Below are 18590 nucleotides of genomic sequence, written 5' to 3'. Positions count from 1 at the left end.
ATTAACTTGAAATAGATAGTAGGCCTAAATGCAAAACATGAAACTGTAAAACTTCCAGAAGCTTTCAGTGAGGCAAAGATTTCTTAATTATGATACCAAAAGCATGTTCCATTAAAGGAAAAAATTGACAAATTGAATATCCACAAAAACCCTACACCTAACATCACACTTAATGGTGAGAAACTAGAAGCTTTCACACTACGGTCATGAACAAGACAAGGATGTCCCCTTTCACCGCTGCTTTTCAACATCATACTTGAAGACCTAGCTAATGCAATAACACAAGAAAAGGAAATAAAAAGTATACAGATTGGGAAGGAAGAAATAAAACTGTGCTCACAGGTGACATCAATTATCGATACAGAAAATCTGTAAAAATTGACACCCCCCCCAAAAAAAAACCTCTGGGAACTAATAAATGATTATAGCAAGGTTGTAGGATACATGGTTTATATACAGAAGTCAATCACTTTCCTACATACCAGCAATGAAGAAATGAAATTTGAAATTTAAAACACATTACTGTTTATATTAGCACTCAAAAAATTAAATATGCAGGTACAAATCTAATAAACTATGTATAAAATCTATATGAGAAAACCTATAAAACTGATTAAAGATATCAAAGAATAACTTAATAGATAAGATACTTCCTATTTATGGATTAGGAAGACTCAATATTTTCAAGACATCAGGTTATCTCACATTGATATATAGATTCAACTCAACGCCAATTAAAATCCCACCAAGTTATTTTATGGATGTCAACAAACTGATTCTAAAGTTTATGTGGAGAGGCAAAATACCTAGAATAGCCAACTGAATATGAAGAAGAATGAAGTTAGAGGATTGACATTACCTGACTTCAAGACTAAAGTGATCAGACTAAAGTAATCATATAGTGTGGTATTGATGAAAGAATAAATAAATAGATCAGTGGAACAGAATAGAGAGCCCAGAAATAGACCCACATGAATATAGTCAACTGATCTTTAATAAAGAAGAAAAGAAACAGTCTTTTCAACAAATGATGCTGGCATAAGTGGACATCCACATGCAAATAATAAATAAATAAAGATTTTATACCTTTCACAAAAATTACTCAAAGTGGAATACAGATCTAAATGTAAAATGCAAAACTATAAACCTCCTAGAAAACCTAGATGGCCTTGGGTATGGCAGGGACTTTTTGGATACAACACAAAGGCATGACCCATGAAAGAAATGATTGATAAGCTGGACGTATTATCAAAATGAAAAACTTCTGCTCTGCAAAAGACAATGTCCAAAAAATAAGAAAACAAGTCACAGACTGGGAAAAAATATTTGCAAAAGAAACATCTGATAAAGGATTGTTATCCAAATTATACAAAAGGGGAGGGTACATAGCTCAGTGATAAAGTACATGCCATCCCCAGTACCTCCATTAAAAATAAATAAATAAACCTAATTACCTCCCCTCTCCTCAAAAAACAAAACAAAATTTCTTAATCAAAACATACAACGAACTCTTAAAATGTACAATGAGAAAACAAACAACTTGATTTTAAAATGGGCCAAATTCATAGCAGCACTGTATACAATAGCCAAGAAATGGAAGCAACCTAAATGCCTCTTGAGAGATGACTGGATAAAGAAGTTGTGGTATATTTATACAATGGAATACTACTCAGTGATAAAAAAGAATAAAGTAATGCCATTTGTAACAACATGGATGGACCTGAAGATCGTCATTCTAAGTGAAGTAAGCCAGAAAGTGAAAGAAAAATACCATATGGTATCACTCATATGTGTAATTTTAAAAAAGAAAAAAGGAGGACACTAATGAACTCAACTACAAAACAGAAACAGGATTTGCAGACATAGTAAACAATCTTATGGTTACTGGGGGAAAGGGAGTGGGAAGGGATAAATTTGGGAGTTTGAGAGTATATATAAAAGTAAATTAAAATTTTTCTTCTGTATAGGTCAGGGAACTATATTCAATGTCTTTTAATAACCTTTAATGAAAAAGAATGTGAAAATGAATATATGTATATATTATATATACATGACTGGGACATCATGCTGTATACCAGAAATTGACACATTGTAACATCAATTTTAAAAAGAATGGGCCAATGATCTGAACAACATCTCAGTAAAGAAGATACAGAAGAAATTAAGCATATGAAGGTATGTTCAACATCACACATCATGAGGGAATTGCAAATTAAAGCAACAATGAGATACCACTACACACCAGTTACAGTGACCAAAATCCCCCAAACTGACAATACCAAGTGCTGACAAGGAGCAACAGGAACACTCATTCATTGCTGGTGGAAATACAAAATGGTACAGCCACTTTGGAAGACAATTTGGCAGTTCCTTACAAAATTTAATATACTCTTACTAAACAATCTGTGTATTTTTCTTTCTACAATTTGCCATCCTAGAAACTCAAAGTTCTTTTTCTGTCTTGTTACTTTGCAAAAAAATTATTATTGCTACATAAGCTCAAGTTCTAACCACCCCTTTGTTACTTGTGTCTGAATGCTTACATGTTAATAAACTTCTGTTTGTTTTCCTCTTGTTAATCTATCTTTTGTTAGTCTTTATTTATAGGGTCCAAACTGAGAACTTAAGATAGGTAGAGGAAAAAGACTTTTTTTCCCTTTTATTTGAGGATTATTTAAGAAGCAATATTTTAAGAGGATTTGTTGAAATACAGGATTACTACAACAAACCGTCTTAAAAAATGTCTGAATAACTTCACTCAAACACTAAAGGGCACAATAGCATGATTTCCCTCCATACAATTTCATTTCAGAAACAGGGCTCAGCTGGATACTGAACAACACACAAAAGGGCACTTCAGAACTTCTAGGAGACTCCACAACCTCAGTGCAGTTAACGGGTAAGATCTAAGAAAAGGGAACACATGTGAATTAGTTAAGACAACTGGGGGATGTGGCCAGAAAGAAAGCTTTAGAAATGTCTGCTAGAATACTGCAGATTGCTCAGTACTTCTTAGTGATAATGAGCACAAAGAGGCTGCAGATGACCTCATCCAACTGTGTCATTACTGATGTGAAAACCAGGGCCCTGTGGAAAGATTTTTTTTCTGTTATCCTAAAGCCTTTTTTAAATTAGCAAGTTCATGTTTTAGTGACCAAAACCCAGAACTCCTGCCTCACAATATTTTCCCAAAGCTTTGAAACCGTATGGAAAAAGCAGAGAAAGGAGAGAAATCTTTAGAAAACTTCAGTAGAAAAGGAGTCTGCTGTCAAAATCTGACCAGTATCCTAACATGGCTGGAAAGGACTGGGAGATGCCAAGGGAGTTGTGAGGCTGCCACCCCAAAGTCAATCCATCTGGGCTTCATGGAGGGGAAGGTGGGGTCTTCAAGTTCTAAGCAAGGCCAGTGTACTGGGAGGGGTTGTTTTTGGAATGGGCTTGTTAGTTTTGGCCTTGGGCTACTCCTTTCCCATCTCTGATCTTCTGTTTCCTCATTTACAAAGTACGGATTAAGTGCTCCTAACATTATGATTATACAAAGTTTCAGAATTAGCTAGTTGCTTAACTGTACAATATTGGAGAGTGGAAGATGAGAAGTAAAAGAACTTGATCGAGCAAGTATTTCTAACCGATTAAAATGAAAGGTAGTGGTTTTTTAAAAATAACTCTAGCTTTTTTTTTTTTTAAAGAAATACAAACAATTGCATTACTTTGCTAGGACTGCCATAACAAAGTAACACAGACTGGGTGGCTAGAGCAAGAGAAATTTCTTACAGTTCTGGAGAAGAGTCTAAGATGAAGGTGTCAGTAGATCTGGTTTCTTCTGAGGCCTCTTTCCTTGGCTAGCAAATGACTGCCTTCTTGAGCTGGTACTCACGTGGTCATTCCTGTGTGTGTGCACCCTTGGTCTCTCTTTTGTATCCAGATTTCCTCTTCTTATAAGGATGCCAGCCATACTGGATTAAGGTCCACCCTAAAAGCCTGGTTTAAGTTAACGGCCTCTTTAAAGGCCTTATCTCCAAATACAGTCATTCTGAGATTTTGGGGGTTAGGTCTTCAACATATGAAGGAGGCATACAATTCAGCCCATAACAACCATCTGTTTTAAAATTTTCATTTCAAAACACTGTGACCAATTGCATACTTTAGGGGAGAAATTATTTTAGGACATTTTCACATACTTTAAAATAGGATACATACTGCAATTAGTTGAATTAAATTAATAATATTTTCCTGTAAGTAACTTATACCTGGAAAGATAGTTAAAATGAAAAACTCTGTTTTTATTTAATTAGTCTTCACAGTTATTTATTAAGCAGTTTATTATGTGATTTCTGTGAAAATGCATCATTGAAGATATTCTTTAAAACAAATATATAAAAATTTAAAGTATCATAAAGATTTCACTAGCATACAGTCCAACACTGAAAATTTTAATACAGGCTAGCCTCATTTTACATGGGAAGATTTGAAAAGATAATGTTACTGTTTGACCCTGATTAACTGATAATACTTTTCCTAGAAGATGATGCCGAATGAGATACAGGACAAAACTCACAAAATTTAAAAACAGAATGTCTTAGAATCCACTTAATGACACTTATGCTTGACTGGCTAGCTGTTTTAATTACAATTTCAAGTCTTACAGATACAGAAATTCTATTTTTTCCAGGACAAACATTCATATCCTTATAATAGGGAAGAAAACAAACATTCAATTTTATCTGTTGAACCCTTTTACTTTTTGAGCTTAGTGGTCAACTTTTTTTTTTCTCTTTCTTCACAGCTTGGCATTCAACTGACTCATTAGCTTCTCCAGTTTGATTGCTAGGGCCATGTTTCCTTTTACCTTCAATTTTCCTGACATGAATGCCATTGTTGGTTTTAGTTTCCCTAAAATGATACAATGAGAGAGGAAAAAGCAGCCATTAGTGCCCTCAGGGATACACTGCTTCAAGAACATGAATTGTAGAAAGAATCCCTTTGAGTTCTATAGACCTCTAAAGCACAGAAATTTCTTTTACAGCATATTTTTATCAGTATCTTGGGAATCCCAATTCCTAGACTTAGATGCTAACAATATTTTATTATATGAGAGATAATGTAAAAATAACAATCAACAAAAGATTATACCAAAAAGCTGAAGATGCAACATTTATATACTAGTTAAAGTACAATAAAGAATAGATGGCCCTCAAATGAATTGTGGTAAACATATACTATCCTTTTTAGTTAATTTTGCACTCTATTATGGTTCACTAAACTCTTAACATTCCAAGTTTAGATTCAAAAAGTCATAATGGTGTAAAGGAAATGATCATCAAAAGTATAATGTATGAACACAAAAGTATGTGTTAGCATTATTTTAACCACAGAAATGCCCAGATATAATACAGTGAACATTAAAATAGAATTGTAGCTAATAACAACATATAATAAAAAGAAGCTCCATGGAGAGAGGAAACTTTCTTTTTATTTGCTACTCTCATTCCAGTGCTGGTACAGGGTCTGGCACACAGTGGAATTAATGAGGAAAATGAGGCTCAGAGAGGATTTTTACATTTATAAGATCACACAGCTTATATGTAACAGTGCTGCAATCCAAAGCCAGGTGTGTCTGATTCTCATTTATAGTTTTCTGACCTATATTATGCCAAATTTATATATAGGGCATGTCTCCAAAAGGCACAATATGTGTCTGCTGTATTAGTAAACCTTCACTAGGACACACACAAGCTCTCTGTAAAAAAAAGAAAAAAAAAGTCTGTGGGTTAATATATTGTGTGTATATACTGAGATACTAAACACCTTTAAATTATTCTATATAGAGGTTATATAGCAAAGCATTATAGATTAAATGGAAACCAAAACAACAACAACCCAAAAAACAAAAACAGTTAAAAGCAATTCAGAGGAAGCAGAGAGTGCAGGCACAGAAGAAAGCTGAAGCAAAGTAAATGAACAAATTAAAAGTTGTGCAATTCATTTCACATTGATAAGAGAAGCTCTAACAACAATGTATTAAGAACAGGGTGCTGGAGGAAAAAGGGGGAGGCAGAGAAGCAGAGGAAAGAGAGAGGAAAAGAAATAAAAAGAGGTAGGGGAAAGAGAAAGAATAAGAATAGCATCAAATTCTCCATGTTAACCTTAGAAGACAGCAATGACTCCAAAATTCTGAGTGAAAATGAATTTCAACCCAGAAATCTCTACCCAAATAATCAATATGCTAGGAGAATACAAGCAGTTTTAGATACTCAGGAAAATTACTGTTTGTGTATCCTTTCTAATGAAGCTCCTGGAGAATGTGTGCCACCAAAATGAGGCTGTAAACCACGAAAGAAGAAAGGGATACAGGAAACAGGAGACTCAATGCAGGAGAGAGTTAAAGATATTTCTAAGATCAGAGCTGTGTAGCAGACTTGTATCAGGAGGTAATGGGAAGAGTATAGGAAGATATTGTGTAGTTTCCTTTTATGTATTCTAGTGGGGAGGAAACATTATTTATGTCCAGGGTTCTCTCTGAGAGGAAACATATTAATAGAGTACTCCTTGACTCAGCAGCAAATTACACCATAATTATAATTACTTAAACATAAGAGTATTGATTTAAGCAAAAATGGTGCGATAACTATATTGGTAGGATGGGAAAGGGGGAGGTGAAGCAGAGTCAAGGTGCTGTAAGAGAACTTAAATCTCATATATCAGTCTAGTGAATCTAAAGAAAACAATATATGTATAAATATAACATTGAGAAATATCATGACTGAAAAACATGGAGTAAAATATTGAAAGAAATACCAAAAAGACCTGACGGAGATTACCTCTGGGGAATGGAAGGGGAAAGGGTCAAAGAACACTTTTTAAAAATAGATACTTCTAAAAATTGATATAAAATTCACATGACATAAAATTAACCATTTTAAAGTGAATAATTCAGTAGCATTTAAGTGCAGCCCCAGTGTTGTGCTACCACCACCTCTGTCTAGTCCCAAAACATTTTCATCACCCGAAAAGGAAACCCTACACTCGTTAAACACGAGCAGTTCTCACTTCCTCCAGACCCTGGCAACTACCAGTCTGCCTTCTGTCTCTATGGATTTACCTATTCCAGTTCTTCAAATAAAAGGTTCATACAATATGTGTCCAATATAATATATGTGGTCTTTTGTGTCTACCTTCTTTCACTTAGCATGTTTTCAAGGTTCACCCATTTTGTACCATGAATCAGTACTTCATTTCTTTCCATGCCTGAATAATAGTTCACTGTGTATGGGTACACCATAATTTTTTTATCCATTCATCTGCTGATGGACATTTGGGTTGTGTCCAGCTTTTTGGATATTGTGAGTAAGTGCTACTATTAACATACGTATAAGTGTATTTGTTTGAGTATCTGTTTCAGTTCTTTTGAGTATATATTTAGGAGTGGAAATGCTGGATCATATAGCAATTCAATGTTTAACTAAACCCTATGCCTATGGTCTGCTGCATTCAATGGGAGAATAGTTAATTCAATTAATGGTGCAAGGACAACTGGATATCAACATGCAAACAAATGAAGGTGGACCTGTACCTTACACCATATACAAATATTAACTTAAAATGGGTCAAGGCCTAAATGTAAGAGCTAAAACTAAAAACTCTTAAAAGAAAATACAGGGGTAAGTCTTCAAAACTCAGGTTTGGCAAAGGATTCTTAGATATGGCACCAAAAGCACAAGCAACTAAATAAAAAAACAGATAAACTGGACTTCGCCAAAATTAAAAGTATATCATCAAAAAAGTGAAAATACAGCCCACAAAAAAAACGGGAGAACATATTTGCAAAACATACCTGATAAGCAATATCTTCTTTATATCTGGGGTATATAAAGAATTCTTAAAACTCAAAAAAAAAAAACCACCTTAAAAATTAAAAGAATATCCAATTAAAATGGGCAAAGGACCCCCCATAGTTATGTCTACAAGGAAGATATGCATGTGGCCAATAAGCACATGAAAAAATGCTGAAGAGCATTAGTCATTACAGAAATGCAAATCAAAACCACAACGAGGATTACTTCACACCCACAAGGGTTGCTTTTCTTTAAAAAAATGAAAATAACAAATATTGGTGAGGGCAAGGATATGGATAAATAGAAACCCTCACACACCGCTAGTAGGAATGTAAATGTTCAGCTGCTGTGGAAAACAGTTTGGCAGTTCTTCAGGGTTAAACGTAGAATTACCATATGATCCAGCAATACAAGAGAAATGGTGCAAGGACAACTGGATATCTACACAGAAACTTGGACACAAATGTTTATAGCTGCCTTATTTTTAACAGCCAAACAAAATATCTTTCAACAGGTGAACAGATAAATTATGGTATATCTGTGTGATGAATTATCCAGTCATAAAAAGAAATGAAGTATGGATATATGCTAGATATGAACCTTGGATACATTATACTAAGTGAAAGGAGCCACATAAAAAGGTCACATACTGTATGATTCCATTTATATGAACTATCCAGAATAGGCAAATCCATAGAGAAAAAAAGCATATTAGAGTTGCCATGGGATGGGGGAGGCTGGAATGGGTGTTGCTTAAATGGTATAGTGTGTTCTTCTGGGGTGATAAAAAAATTGTGAAACTAAAGAGAAGTGGTGGTTGCATAACACTGTGAATGCACTAAATTAAATGCTACTGAATTATGTACTTTAAATGGTTAGTTGTATGTTATGTGAATTTCATGTCCATTTTTATAGATGGGAATTAAATACTGATACATGCTATATCAAGAATGAAACCTGAAAACAAACTAAAAGAAGAAACATGCTGTAAAAAGCCAGTCACACAAAAAATCGCGTATTATATGATTCTGTTCATAGCAAATCTGGAATAGGGAAATTTAGAGACACAGGAAGTAGATTAGTGTTTGCTTAGGGCTATGGGCGGAAAGATGGGGGATATGGGATAAATAGCTAATGGGTAGGGGGTTTCTCTTTTTGGGGTGATGAAAATGTTCTGAAAGCAATTATGGTGATGCCTGCAAATACCTATGAATATGCTAAAAAAAACTTGTGAACTGTATACTTTAAATGGATGAATTATATAGTACGTGAATTATATACCAATAAAACATTTTTGTCAAAAAAATAGAAGCTATTGACATATACCAATAAATTGAAAGTAATTTAAAATTTTCCCACAAAAAAATCCCAGGCCCAAATGGTTTCTTTCACTGGTTAATTTGTAGGATACAAAATCAATACATAAAAATCAAATGTATTTATGTATACCAGCAACAAATAATTAAAAAAATAAAATTAAGACAATAATTCCATTCACAATAGCATAAAAAAGAATGAAATACAAATACTTAGGGGAAAAAGCATGAACCATAAAAGAAAAAAAATGACAAGATTAGGCTATCAAACCTAAAAACTTCTGTAACTCAAAAGATACCAGTAAGAAAATGAAAAGATAAATCACAGACTAAGAGAAAATATCTATTTGCAAGTCACATGCATCTAGAATTTATAAAGAAGTCTAACAACTTAGTAATAAAAAGACAAACAAGTCAATTTAAAAAAGAGGAAAACATCTCAAAAGACAGTTGATCAAATACAAATAGCTATTGGGCACATGGAAAGATGCTCAACATCAATAATTTAGAAAATGCAAATTAAAACCACAATGAGATACCACCACACACCCACTAGAATGGCTATGACGACAAAGGCACTGCCATTTGCGAGAACATGGATGAACCTGGAGGACATTATGCTACGTGAAATGAGCAAGACATGGAAAGGCAAAAACTGTATGATCTCACTTACATGTAGAATCTAAAATAGTCAAACTCACAAAGGCAGAGTGGAATGTTGTTTGCCAGGGGTTGGGGAGTCGGAGAAATGGGGAGATGCTGGGTCACAGGGTATACACTTTCAGTTATAAGATGAATAAGTTCTAGAGATCTAATGTTCAGCAAGCATGGTAACTATAGTTAATAATGCTGTACTGTATACTTGAAACTTGCTGAGAGTAAATCTTAAGTGTTCTTACAACAACAACAGAAAGGTAACCATATGAGGTGATGGATGTGTTAATTAGCTTGACTATAGTAATTTCCCAGTGTATACAAATACCAAGTCATCATGTTATATATCTTAAATATACACAATTTTTATTTATCAATTATCTTAAATATGTAAAATTTTAATTTATCAATCAATAATTATTATTATTAGTGCTATTAAAAAAAGACACCATTAAGTATTAGAGAGGACTTGGAGAAATCTGAACCTTTATACAATGCTGATGAGAATAGAAAATTAGTGCAAACACCTTAGCAAAGTTTGGTGGTTTATTAAAAAGTTATATATCAACTTACCACATAACCCAGCAATTCCACTCTTAGGCATCTACCCAAGAGAAATGAAAATATACATCCACCCAAATATGTGAATGAAAACATTCATAGCAGGCAGCAAACTTGAAATAACCCAAATGTCCACCAGCTGGTGAGTGGATAAGTATGTGATATATCCACATAATGGAATACTATTCCATGATAAAAAGGAACTGTACTATTGATAATGCTACAACACAGATGGCTAAATCTCGAAAGCCTTTTGCTAAGTGAAAGAAGCCAGATACAAAAGACTAAATTCTGTTCAATTCCATTTATATGAAATGTCCAGAAATAGAAAATCTATAGAGACAGAAAGCAAATTAGTGTTTGGCTGGCTGGGCAGTAAAATGGGAGACTCAGTGCAAAGAGACACCCTTTTGGGAAGGTGATAAAAATGTTCTTAAACTAGATTATAAGTGATGATTGTACAACCCTATAAATTTAGTAAAAAATCATATATTTCTAATGGGCAGATTTTATGGTATATAAATATTTCAACAAAACTGCTTTTAAAAATAACTAAAGAAACTGCTAATTAAGTATAACATCATATATCTATATCTATCTCCCTCCTCCTAGTATATTAATCAGGTAATCTTGTACAGTTTATTTTCTGTTCTAATGCTTTGCCATACAGTGGCCTCTGCTGGCCAAAAGGAGAGATTTTTTTGATTAGGTGGTTATTACTTGTTTCAAGTTTTTATATTTATAATGTATCCACTATATAGATTAGGTCATAGAAATGGCTATGGTTTCTTAAAAGCCTAAAGTGCTGCCTCTAATAAAACCATGTGTTAATTAACTTACCATTTGGAGTAGTGTTCAAAGAGTGAAAAATAGAAAAAAATTACCCTTGGAATTTTTTCTGGCACAGTTACAGGGACATGAGCAGAACAGAAAATTATGCAAAAGCTTCTCTTGTTCATGGGTTCCACAGAAAGCGGGGTCACTGCGCCACAGGAGAGGGCTGCTGTTTCCTATTATAATAACTGGCAAGACTGAAGTATGACCAAACTCTCAGTGTATGAGGGGCAGCTGAGTTCAGAACCTCTGGTGACCAAGGTAATTTTGGAAATGAGATCTTAGTCCAACTAGTAGAAATGAAGTCTACCTAGGAGTTCTTTTGAATTATCTCTCTGTTCCCAATATTATCTTTTTAGCTTCTCAGTCATGCAAAAAGGAAATTCTGACACCTACTCCCCACTTGGCTGAAGTAGAAGGGGCAGTGGAGGTACCAGTAAAAACTACGTGCTCGTCAGCATCAAGAGCTGCTAAGATTACACTGCCACAAACACTTAGGAGTCTTGATCATTTGGAAAGAAAAAAGGCAAACTGTTGGAACAAAACTTTCCTTGAACAATCAATAAACTAAGAAAATTGGGGGTGGAGGGTGGGAAGGGATAGACAGGATTTCAAAATTGTAGAATAGATAAATAAGATTATACTGTATAGCACAGGGAAATATACACAAGATCTTACGGTAGCTCACAGAGAAAAAAATGTGACAATGAATATATGTATGTTCATGTATAACTGAAAAATTGTGCTCTACACTGGAATTTGACACAACATTGTAAAATGATTAAAAATCAATAAAAAATGTTTAAAAAAAATAAAATAAACTAAGAAAATTGAAAACTCACCTGAAAACATTTTTACAAAATCGTCAGTAGACATACTCATCACCACATCTGCCCGATCAGAGGGCTCTCCATATCCGACATTCCCACCCTTGCTTTTAAGATCAAGAAACCATGTTCCACCATCTTCACCTACACAGAAGATAAAGATATAGAAATAAATGCCAAAGAAGCTCTATACTTCTTAAACTTAATTAGAATACAGTTAGAATCTTGTATAATGCTGTTTCCCTGGTTAAGATCCCCAGGCCTTTATGAATTGCAGCCAATATTCATTAACTACTTGTTAAGGCATTAGGCTGGGTTCTGAAGACTCTGCAACAACATGATTCTTACAGAAGAGGAGGTGGAGGGTGATGTGGAGTCAGGAAAGCCCAGATGAAGCTGAGATTTAAAAGTTAACTAAAAATTAAGTAGATGAGGAATTGAAAAAGTACAGTAGGACTGGAAGGTAGAAAGAGAGTGGACAGTGGGCTCAGGTGAGCTCGTAAGGCGGTCCAGACACAGAGCGCAGTGAGCCGGTAAAGGATTCCCTGACTTCATCCTAAGGGATATGCTGTGGAAGGAGAATAACAATAGGTTTGTGTTTTAAACAGACCACCCTAAAAGCAGTACAAAGAATATATTGGAGAGGGATGAAGAGGATGCAGAGGACAGTTTAGGATGGTTCTGTGGGTGTTCAGGAGTTTGGCTTTGTATGCCTGGATTAGAACTGTGGCAGTGGGAATGGAGAAAAGCAGACTTATTTGAGAGATAACTTCAAAGAATTACTACAAAACTACTAGGTAACTGATTGGATATGAAGATGAAAAGGTAGGGAGGGTACGTAAGAATGATTTGCTTTGCTAGTTTTTAGCTTGGGAAGCTGGGAAATACTGGTGTGTTTTTTACTAAGAAAGGACTATTGAAGAAGAGCAGATTTACTAAGTAGTGCCAAAGACAGGTATCGGGAATGGTGACTTATTATGGACATTTTCAGATTGAGGCATCTTTGTGACAGACAAAGGGAAAATGTCAAATGAAGTCTGACTAGGCTAGGAAGATGGATACAAAAGCAAGCAGCCTGGATGGTCACTGAAGCCATGTGATTGGTTGGGTTTCCTGGAGAAAGTCTGTAGAGTAACCTACAGTAAAAGAGTGCTAAGACAGGGGCCTGAAGAATACCAACATTTAAGGAAAGGACAGAAAAGCATCTAGCACAGCAGGCTCACAAGCCATGATTACAGACAGAGAAGAAAAGCAAAGGGGCATTTACAGAAGGAAAAAGTGGTCAACAGCATCAAATGTTGCAGAGAGATGACAAGGTAAGAATGACAAACACACAGAAGTCACCAAGGACCTTGGTGAGGGCAAATTCAGTGGAATGGAGAAAAATGACACCGAAGCAAAGTGCACTGTAGATGAAAATGAGTTTGGCTCTGAAGAAGAAAGATGGGGGTGGGAGGTATGATTGAGAAGGTTGCTACTGTTGTCATGTTTTGTTTTAAAGATAGAACAGACTTTGAGAATGTTAAACTACTACTGGGAAGGAGGCTTCAGGAGGAACGGGTGGAAGAGAGGGCATAATTAATAATACCGAGTCCTGGAGGAGGTCAGAGGAAATGGGATCTAGAACTTTGCTACTCAGAGTGGGACCCATGAACTGCAGTACTGTCATCACTGTCAGAAATGCAGACTTCAGACCCTACCCCACATCTACTGAATCAGATTCTACATTTTAGCATGACCCCCGATGATCAGTGTGGACATTAAAGCTTAGGACACATGGATCTGGAGTTGAGCTCTCTGTCTGCTGGGAGAGGAGGAAGAGAGGTCAATGACTACAACAGTTTGATATTAGATGACAGAAAGTTGAAGCAATTTCTGTCTGTAGACTTCCCTTATCTCTGGGCAAGAGGAGGTGGGATTACCTGCAGAAACTGACAGGAAAGTGGTGGAGGGAGAGATGGGGGATTTGAGGAAGACTGAGAGATTTAAAATAGTCACTGTGGAAAATGAGGCTATGAGCTGTCCACAGAAACAGAATTCTGATGTGCTGCTTAGACCCCAGTTAGAAAGGGGCAATGATTAATTTTTACTGGTACAGATTCACTGGGTGGTGTGATTTCCCCCCCCCCCCCCCCGTTTCTCTAGCAAGACGTAGCAGCCTGGATGCAAGTATGGGGCAACCAAATAGTTTGATTTATCCAGGACTAGGATTTTGACAGTTGGTGACATAAGCACAAGGTCAAGTTCAGGGTACAGGTAAGAGAGTGATTGAAGCAGTGGACCATGGATTCTAAGGGAAGGAAGTAAAAACAGGAAGGTGCAGATAGATTAAGATAAAGGAGAGGAGACAACAGATTAAAAAACTGATTAATATCAAAGTTTTTGTACAATGGGACTGTGGTAGCTAATTCTTGAAACTATCATTACCATGTATTAATACTATATTGAGAGAACAATATTAAGAGGTTTTAAAAGCTGACCACATTCAGACTGACCTGAATAATCTCAAAGATAAAAATGGCAAGTACCCATGGTTGATGGTAACTTACTGTCATGATCCATATACCCTTCTAAATGGGATAGTCTCTCAATTACATTTGCCAAGGAGTTATTTAACACTGGAAATATCTATAGTGAAATTTTATTTTATGTATCTGTCCATATGTACTGATATTAACTTTAAAATATAAATCAGTAGAAGAGAGAACTACAAAAACAACTAGAAATCAAGTATATTATTTATATGTGGAATGACCAGTTTAAAATAAGTAGATATAATTATGGGTCAACATATATGAACCCCATGGTAACCACAAATCAAAAACCTATGATACACAAAAACCAAAAAGGAATGAACCCAAAAATACAAACGGGTAGTTATTTGTTCTTCTTGAATGTCTACATTCTAGGGTAAGGGTTCTGGATATAGCCAACTATCCAGGTGATTACTACTGGAGGCTGATGTTCTTCTAAGGGAAAGATCCGACTTTGTTTCGTAAAAGCTCCAGATTCCCAGAAGTCATCCTTACCTGAGAGTTCAAACTGATAGACTGCTTGTGTGGCTTTAACGATGTCATCACTGAGACAGTCCTTAACAATTCTGAACGTTTCTTCCACAGCTCCAGAACGTGGTTTTGGTGGTGGCTGCAGCGTCTCTTCTTTCAATTCTGGAATAGCACCTATAAAATATTATGGATATAAGTGGCTTTAAAACCTAGGCAATGTATGGTCACACACAGAATTAATTAACTAGCAGAACAGACTTGCTACCAATTAGACCCATTTGATCAAACTGACCTTAAATACATTTAGTGGCATCTAAAAGCATAATCAAATTGATGGAATAACAGCCAAACACATTAGTTATCATTGTAAATGTAAATGATTTATACTCTTCAAGTAAAAGACTAACTCAGATTAGGTTAAAAAGAAAAAAACCACTAAACTATACAATGTTTATAATAAAAAGATCCAGACAAACTATTAAGAGTTTTAAGTGGTAACAATTAATCACTCCTTTATCATCACCTCTGAAAAAAACAAATGAGAAAAGAAGACCCTGGAGTCAGAAAGATGATCAGAATATCAACTGTGTAAATTAGTGAAGATGAATCAGAGATTGTAGTTTGAATCAACAGCCAAGTGAACTTCCCAATAAATTTACCTCTAAATTAAACTTATCTACCTTGTCACAAAGATTAAAATTAAAATGGACCAATAATTCAAGGGGGCTATCGTTTCTAAATTACAAAAACAAAACAAAGTAAAACCAAGACCTCCTTTGAAGTTAATGTCTCCCATAAAGTAGTCACTTTATGTATAGCATATATATAGCATAATCACTGAGAATGGTGTTAGATGTACTTTGATGAGACACGTTTTTCCTCAAAATAAAGTATTAACACAAAACACGTAAAAATGGTGCCAAGGAAAAGAAATAAAACCTCTACAAAGATTTTTCTTTTAAAAAACAACTTAAAAAAAAATCAAATGAAAAGAATATACCAAGAACTTCGGTAGACAGAAAAGGAAACTTTCTTTGCTAGAATTAACTTAAGACACTACTTGTCTAGTTTAAATTACAGAATTGCTTAAAAGCAGAAGGCAGAAATGTCCAATTCTATATTTTAGAAAAAATACACAAGCTAGTAGCTTTATTTTCCTATGTAAAATATGGTCTACATCTTACCATGTGATTCCATTTTCTTAGTAGTATCTGGCTGTTCATCCAAGAAGAAATCTGGTATCAAAGGATGGCCTGAAAAATTGACCCCCAAAATAATCAGGTTAATGTAACAACTTCAATATAGTAAGATTTTAACAACTGTTTAATAAACATTACATCTGCTTTTACTTTATTGATCAATTCTGATGCTGTGGAAAAGACCCTCATGAGAACTATCAAACTATCTGATCTTCATTAAGCTAAAATACTTTTCCTGTAACCCAGTTATCCTCCTTTACTATGGCAAATTTCATCTTTAAGATCCAACCAAAGAGACACCTGTGACATCAAGGCCTTAACTGCTCTCCCAAGAGCCCTGGCCCCTTCTCACCCGTCCATGCAACCCTTCTGTCCTACAGCTCAGGACCTATTTCTTACCTGCCCCCCCCCTGAGAAAGGGGGGTTCCTCAAAAAGAAGAACTTGTTTCCCATCTCTGTCAATGTGTGTCTGTCTTTCCCTCTTAGAAAATTAAAAAAACTGGAGGGCAGGAATGCTGGTCTTTTTTATATCCTAACACTTAATCATAGTACCTAACACTTGATAGGAATTTTACTTTAAATTAAAGATAAGGCAGGCCCACTGAGCCCCACTGAGCTTCTCGGTACTCCTTACATGTTCTAGTGAGTTCTCCTGATGTTGGGATCTCAGGATCTCACTGTGCGGGTGATGATCCTCAAGATTTTATTTGAGCTGGTTTTCACTTAAAACCTGGAGTCTTAAGTGGCACACCAGTGCATTTCCTAGGCCTGGACCCAGGGGGTCTGGGCAAGAGGGAAACATAAGTGGCTGGGTGTTTGTTAAATTTGGCTTCAACTGAAAGAAAATGAGTTGATATATGGTCTGAACAAACTTTTGCTAGTGAAATGAGACTTAACTATTGAGCTCTGAAGGATAAAGGGGTATTTTGCTCCTCCTGGCCGCATGGCGTCCTCAAGTGTCTTAGGATCAATCCTTGAGACATGCAGTGGTCCCATATGGGAACCTCACCACGACCATGAAGTAAATACTGTGTCTGAGGGTGTGACAAAGGCCAATCGCCTAGCTTTCTGAGCACCCATGATGGTTTTAGGCTGTCTTGGGGAGAAACCAAGCCACGTTAAAGAAGTCAAACCAACCCAAGGCTCAGAAGCAGCACACATGATCCACCACACCGTCATCAAAGTTGTTCAGATCATATCTCATATTGAAACGGAGCAGGACCCTGTGGGGCCCTCTCCAGTACAAATCCTCTCCGTGTCCCTCATTTCTTGTTTGTAGGAAATAGGCTTCATTCAGCCTCCCTGACCTTCCCTGAGTGCCAAAGAGCAGATTTAAACATTAATAATCAGGGATGGGAGGGATGCAGAGAAAAGGGAGGGATAGTCCAGAAACAACAGTGCAGCCTTGGGGCAGGGGCCTGGTTCCTGGTTCCTCAAGGATTATACTTAGCAAAATCTTTGAGTTCTGCAGGGGCTAGGGCTCCCACCCGGGTGGAGGATGGTAATTCAGACTGAGCCTAAGATTCCTGGAGCACTGCCCTGTGACCTCACCACCAGCCAATCAGAAGAAAGTTGTACACTCTGCAGCCCTCGCCCCAAATTTTGCCCTTTAAAACTTCTCCCTAAAAACTACTGGGGATTTCAAGGTTTTTGAGCATGAGCCACATGCTCTCCTTGCTTGGCCCTGCAATAAACCTTGTTTTGCTCCAAACTCTGATATTTTCGTTTGTTTGGCCTCACTGTGCATCAGGCACACAAACTTTTATAATAATATCTCAATTAGGCTACAAAATTAATACTGGGAAATGGTGCCTCAAAGGCCAAACACCTCCCATGCAAACAGCCACCTATGGGAATACCGGCTGGGTTTACATATGCTTGCAAATAACTTAATTGGGAACTAAAGGAAATTGGGACCTGAAATGGCCAAGTTGGGGTTCTTCTGACACTCCAAAACTGAATTTTGAGTGCACAGTTAAAACAGTTTTCTATGCCTGCAGGGTCTACTGAAAACAACAGTGGTATTGTTCTCTTTCCTAAAATTAGATTAGCAGGGAAAAGTATTTGTAGGGCTAGCCCTATGGATCCTTTTAATTGGAGAAATATCTAAATTGTTAATATTCTACACAGCTTTCATCTTAAACTATTGTACCTATTTTAATTGGTATGCAGAAGCCCCAAAAGACTTAAAAATTCCAAAATACCCTCATTGAAATATTTGCTGCAGAAGGATAATGAAAGTAATGATATAAAAAGTACCTAAAATTTTAACTACTGCTCCCCTCTACCATTTATTTGAGTACTCATTCTAGTAATCTCCTGAATTGCCTTTCCACTCAGAAGGCACTACTGAGACAGG

General features: G+C 36.0%; 1 protein-coding gene across 2 annotated transcripts in view; it reads right to left on the bottom strand.

Annotated features, from left to right (window-relative positions):
* Positions 1 to 4606: 4606 nt before the first annotated feature.
* HSDL2 (hydroxysteroid dehydrogenase like 2) overlaps positions 4607 to 18590 on the bottom strand; it is a 54268-nt gene continuing 40284 nt past the window's right edge. The window contains exons 8-11 of one of the 2 annotated variants that reach the window (XM_006214790.4): positions 16217 to 16285; positions 15057 to 15206; positions 12043 to 12171; positions 4607 to 4893 (exon numbers count right to left, since the gene is read on the bottom strand). In XM_006214790.4, the coding sequence (XP_006214852.1) occupies positions 4781 to 4893; positions 12043 to 12171; positions 15057 to 15206; positions 16217 to 16285 (461 nt within the window). In that variant the 3' untranslated portion in view covers positions 4607 to 4780. Of the gene's footprint in view, positions 4894 to 5548; positions 5741 to 12042; positions 12172 to 15056; positions 15207 to 16216; positions 16286 to 18590 lie in introns of those variants that run through there. The other variant, XM_031677414.2, reaches the window with a different exon arrangement.

The sequence above is a fragment of the Vicugna pacos genome, chromosome 4, assembly GCF_048564905.1.
Source record: "Vicugna pacos chromosome 4, VicPac4, whole genome shotgun sequence".
In the NCBI taxonomy this organism is placed as follows: domain Eukaryota; kingdom Metazoa; phylum Chordata; class Mammalia; order Artiodactyla; family Camelidae; genus Vicugna; species Vicugna pacos.
Note: the sequence above shows the minus strand (reverse complement) of the source record. Positions and strands in the feature narration are given on the sequence as shown.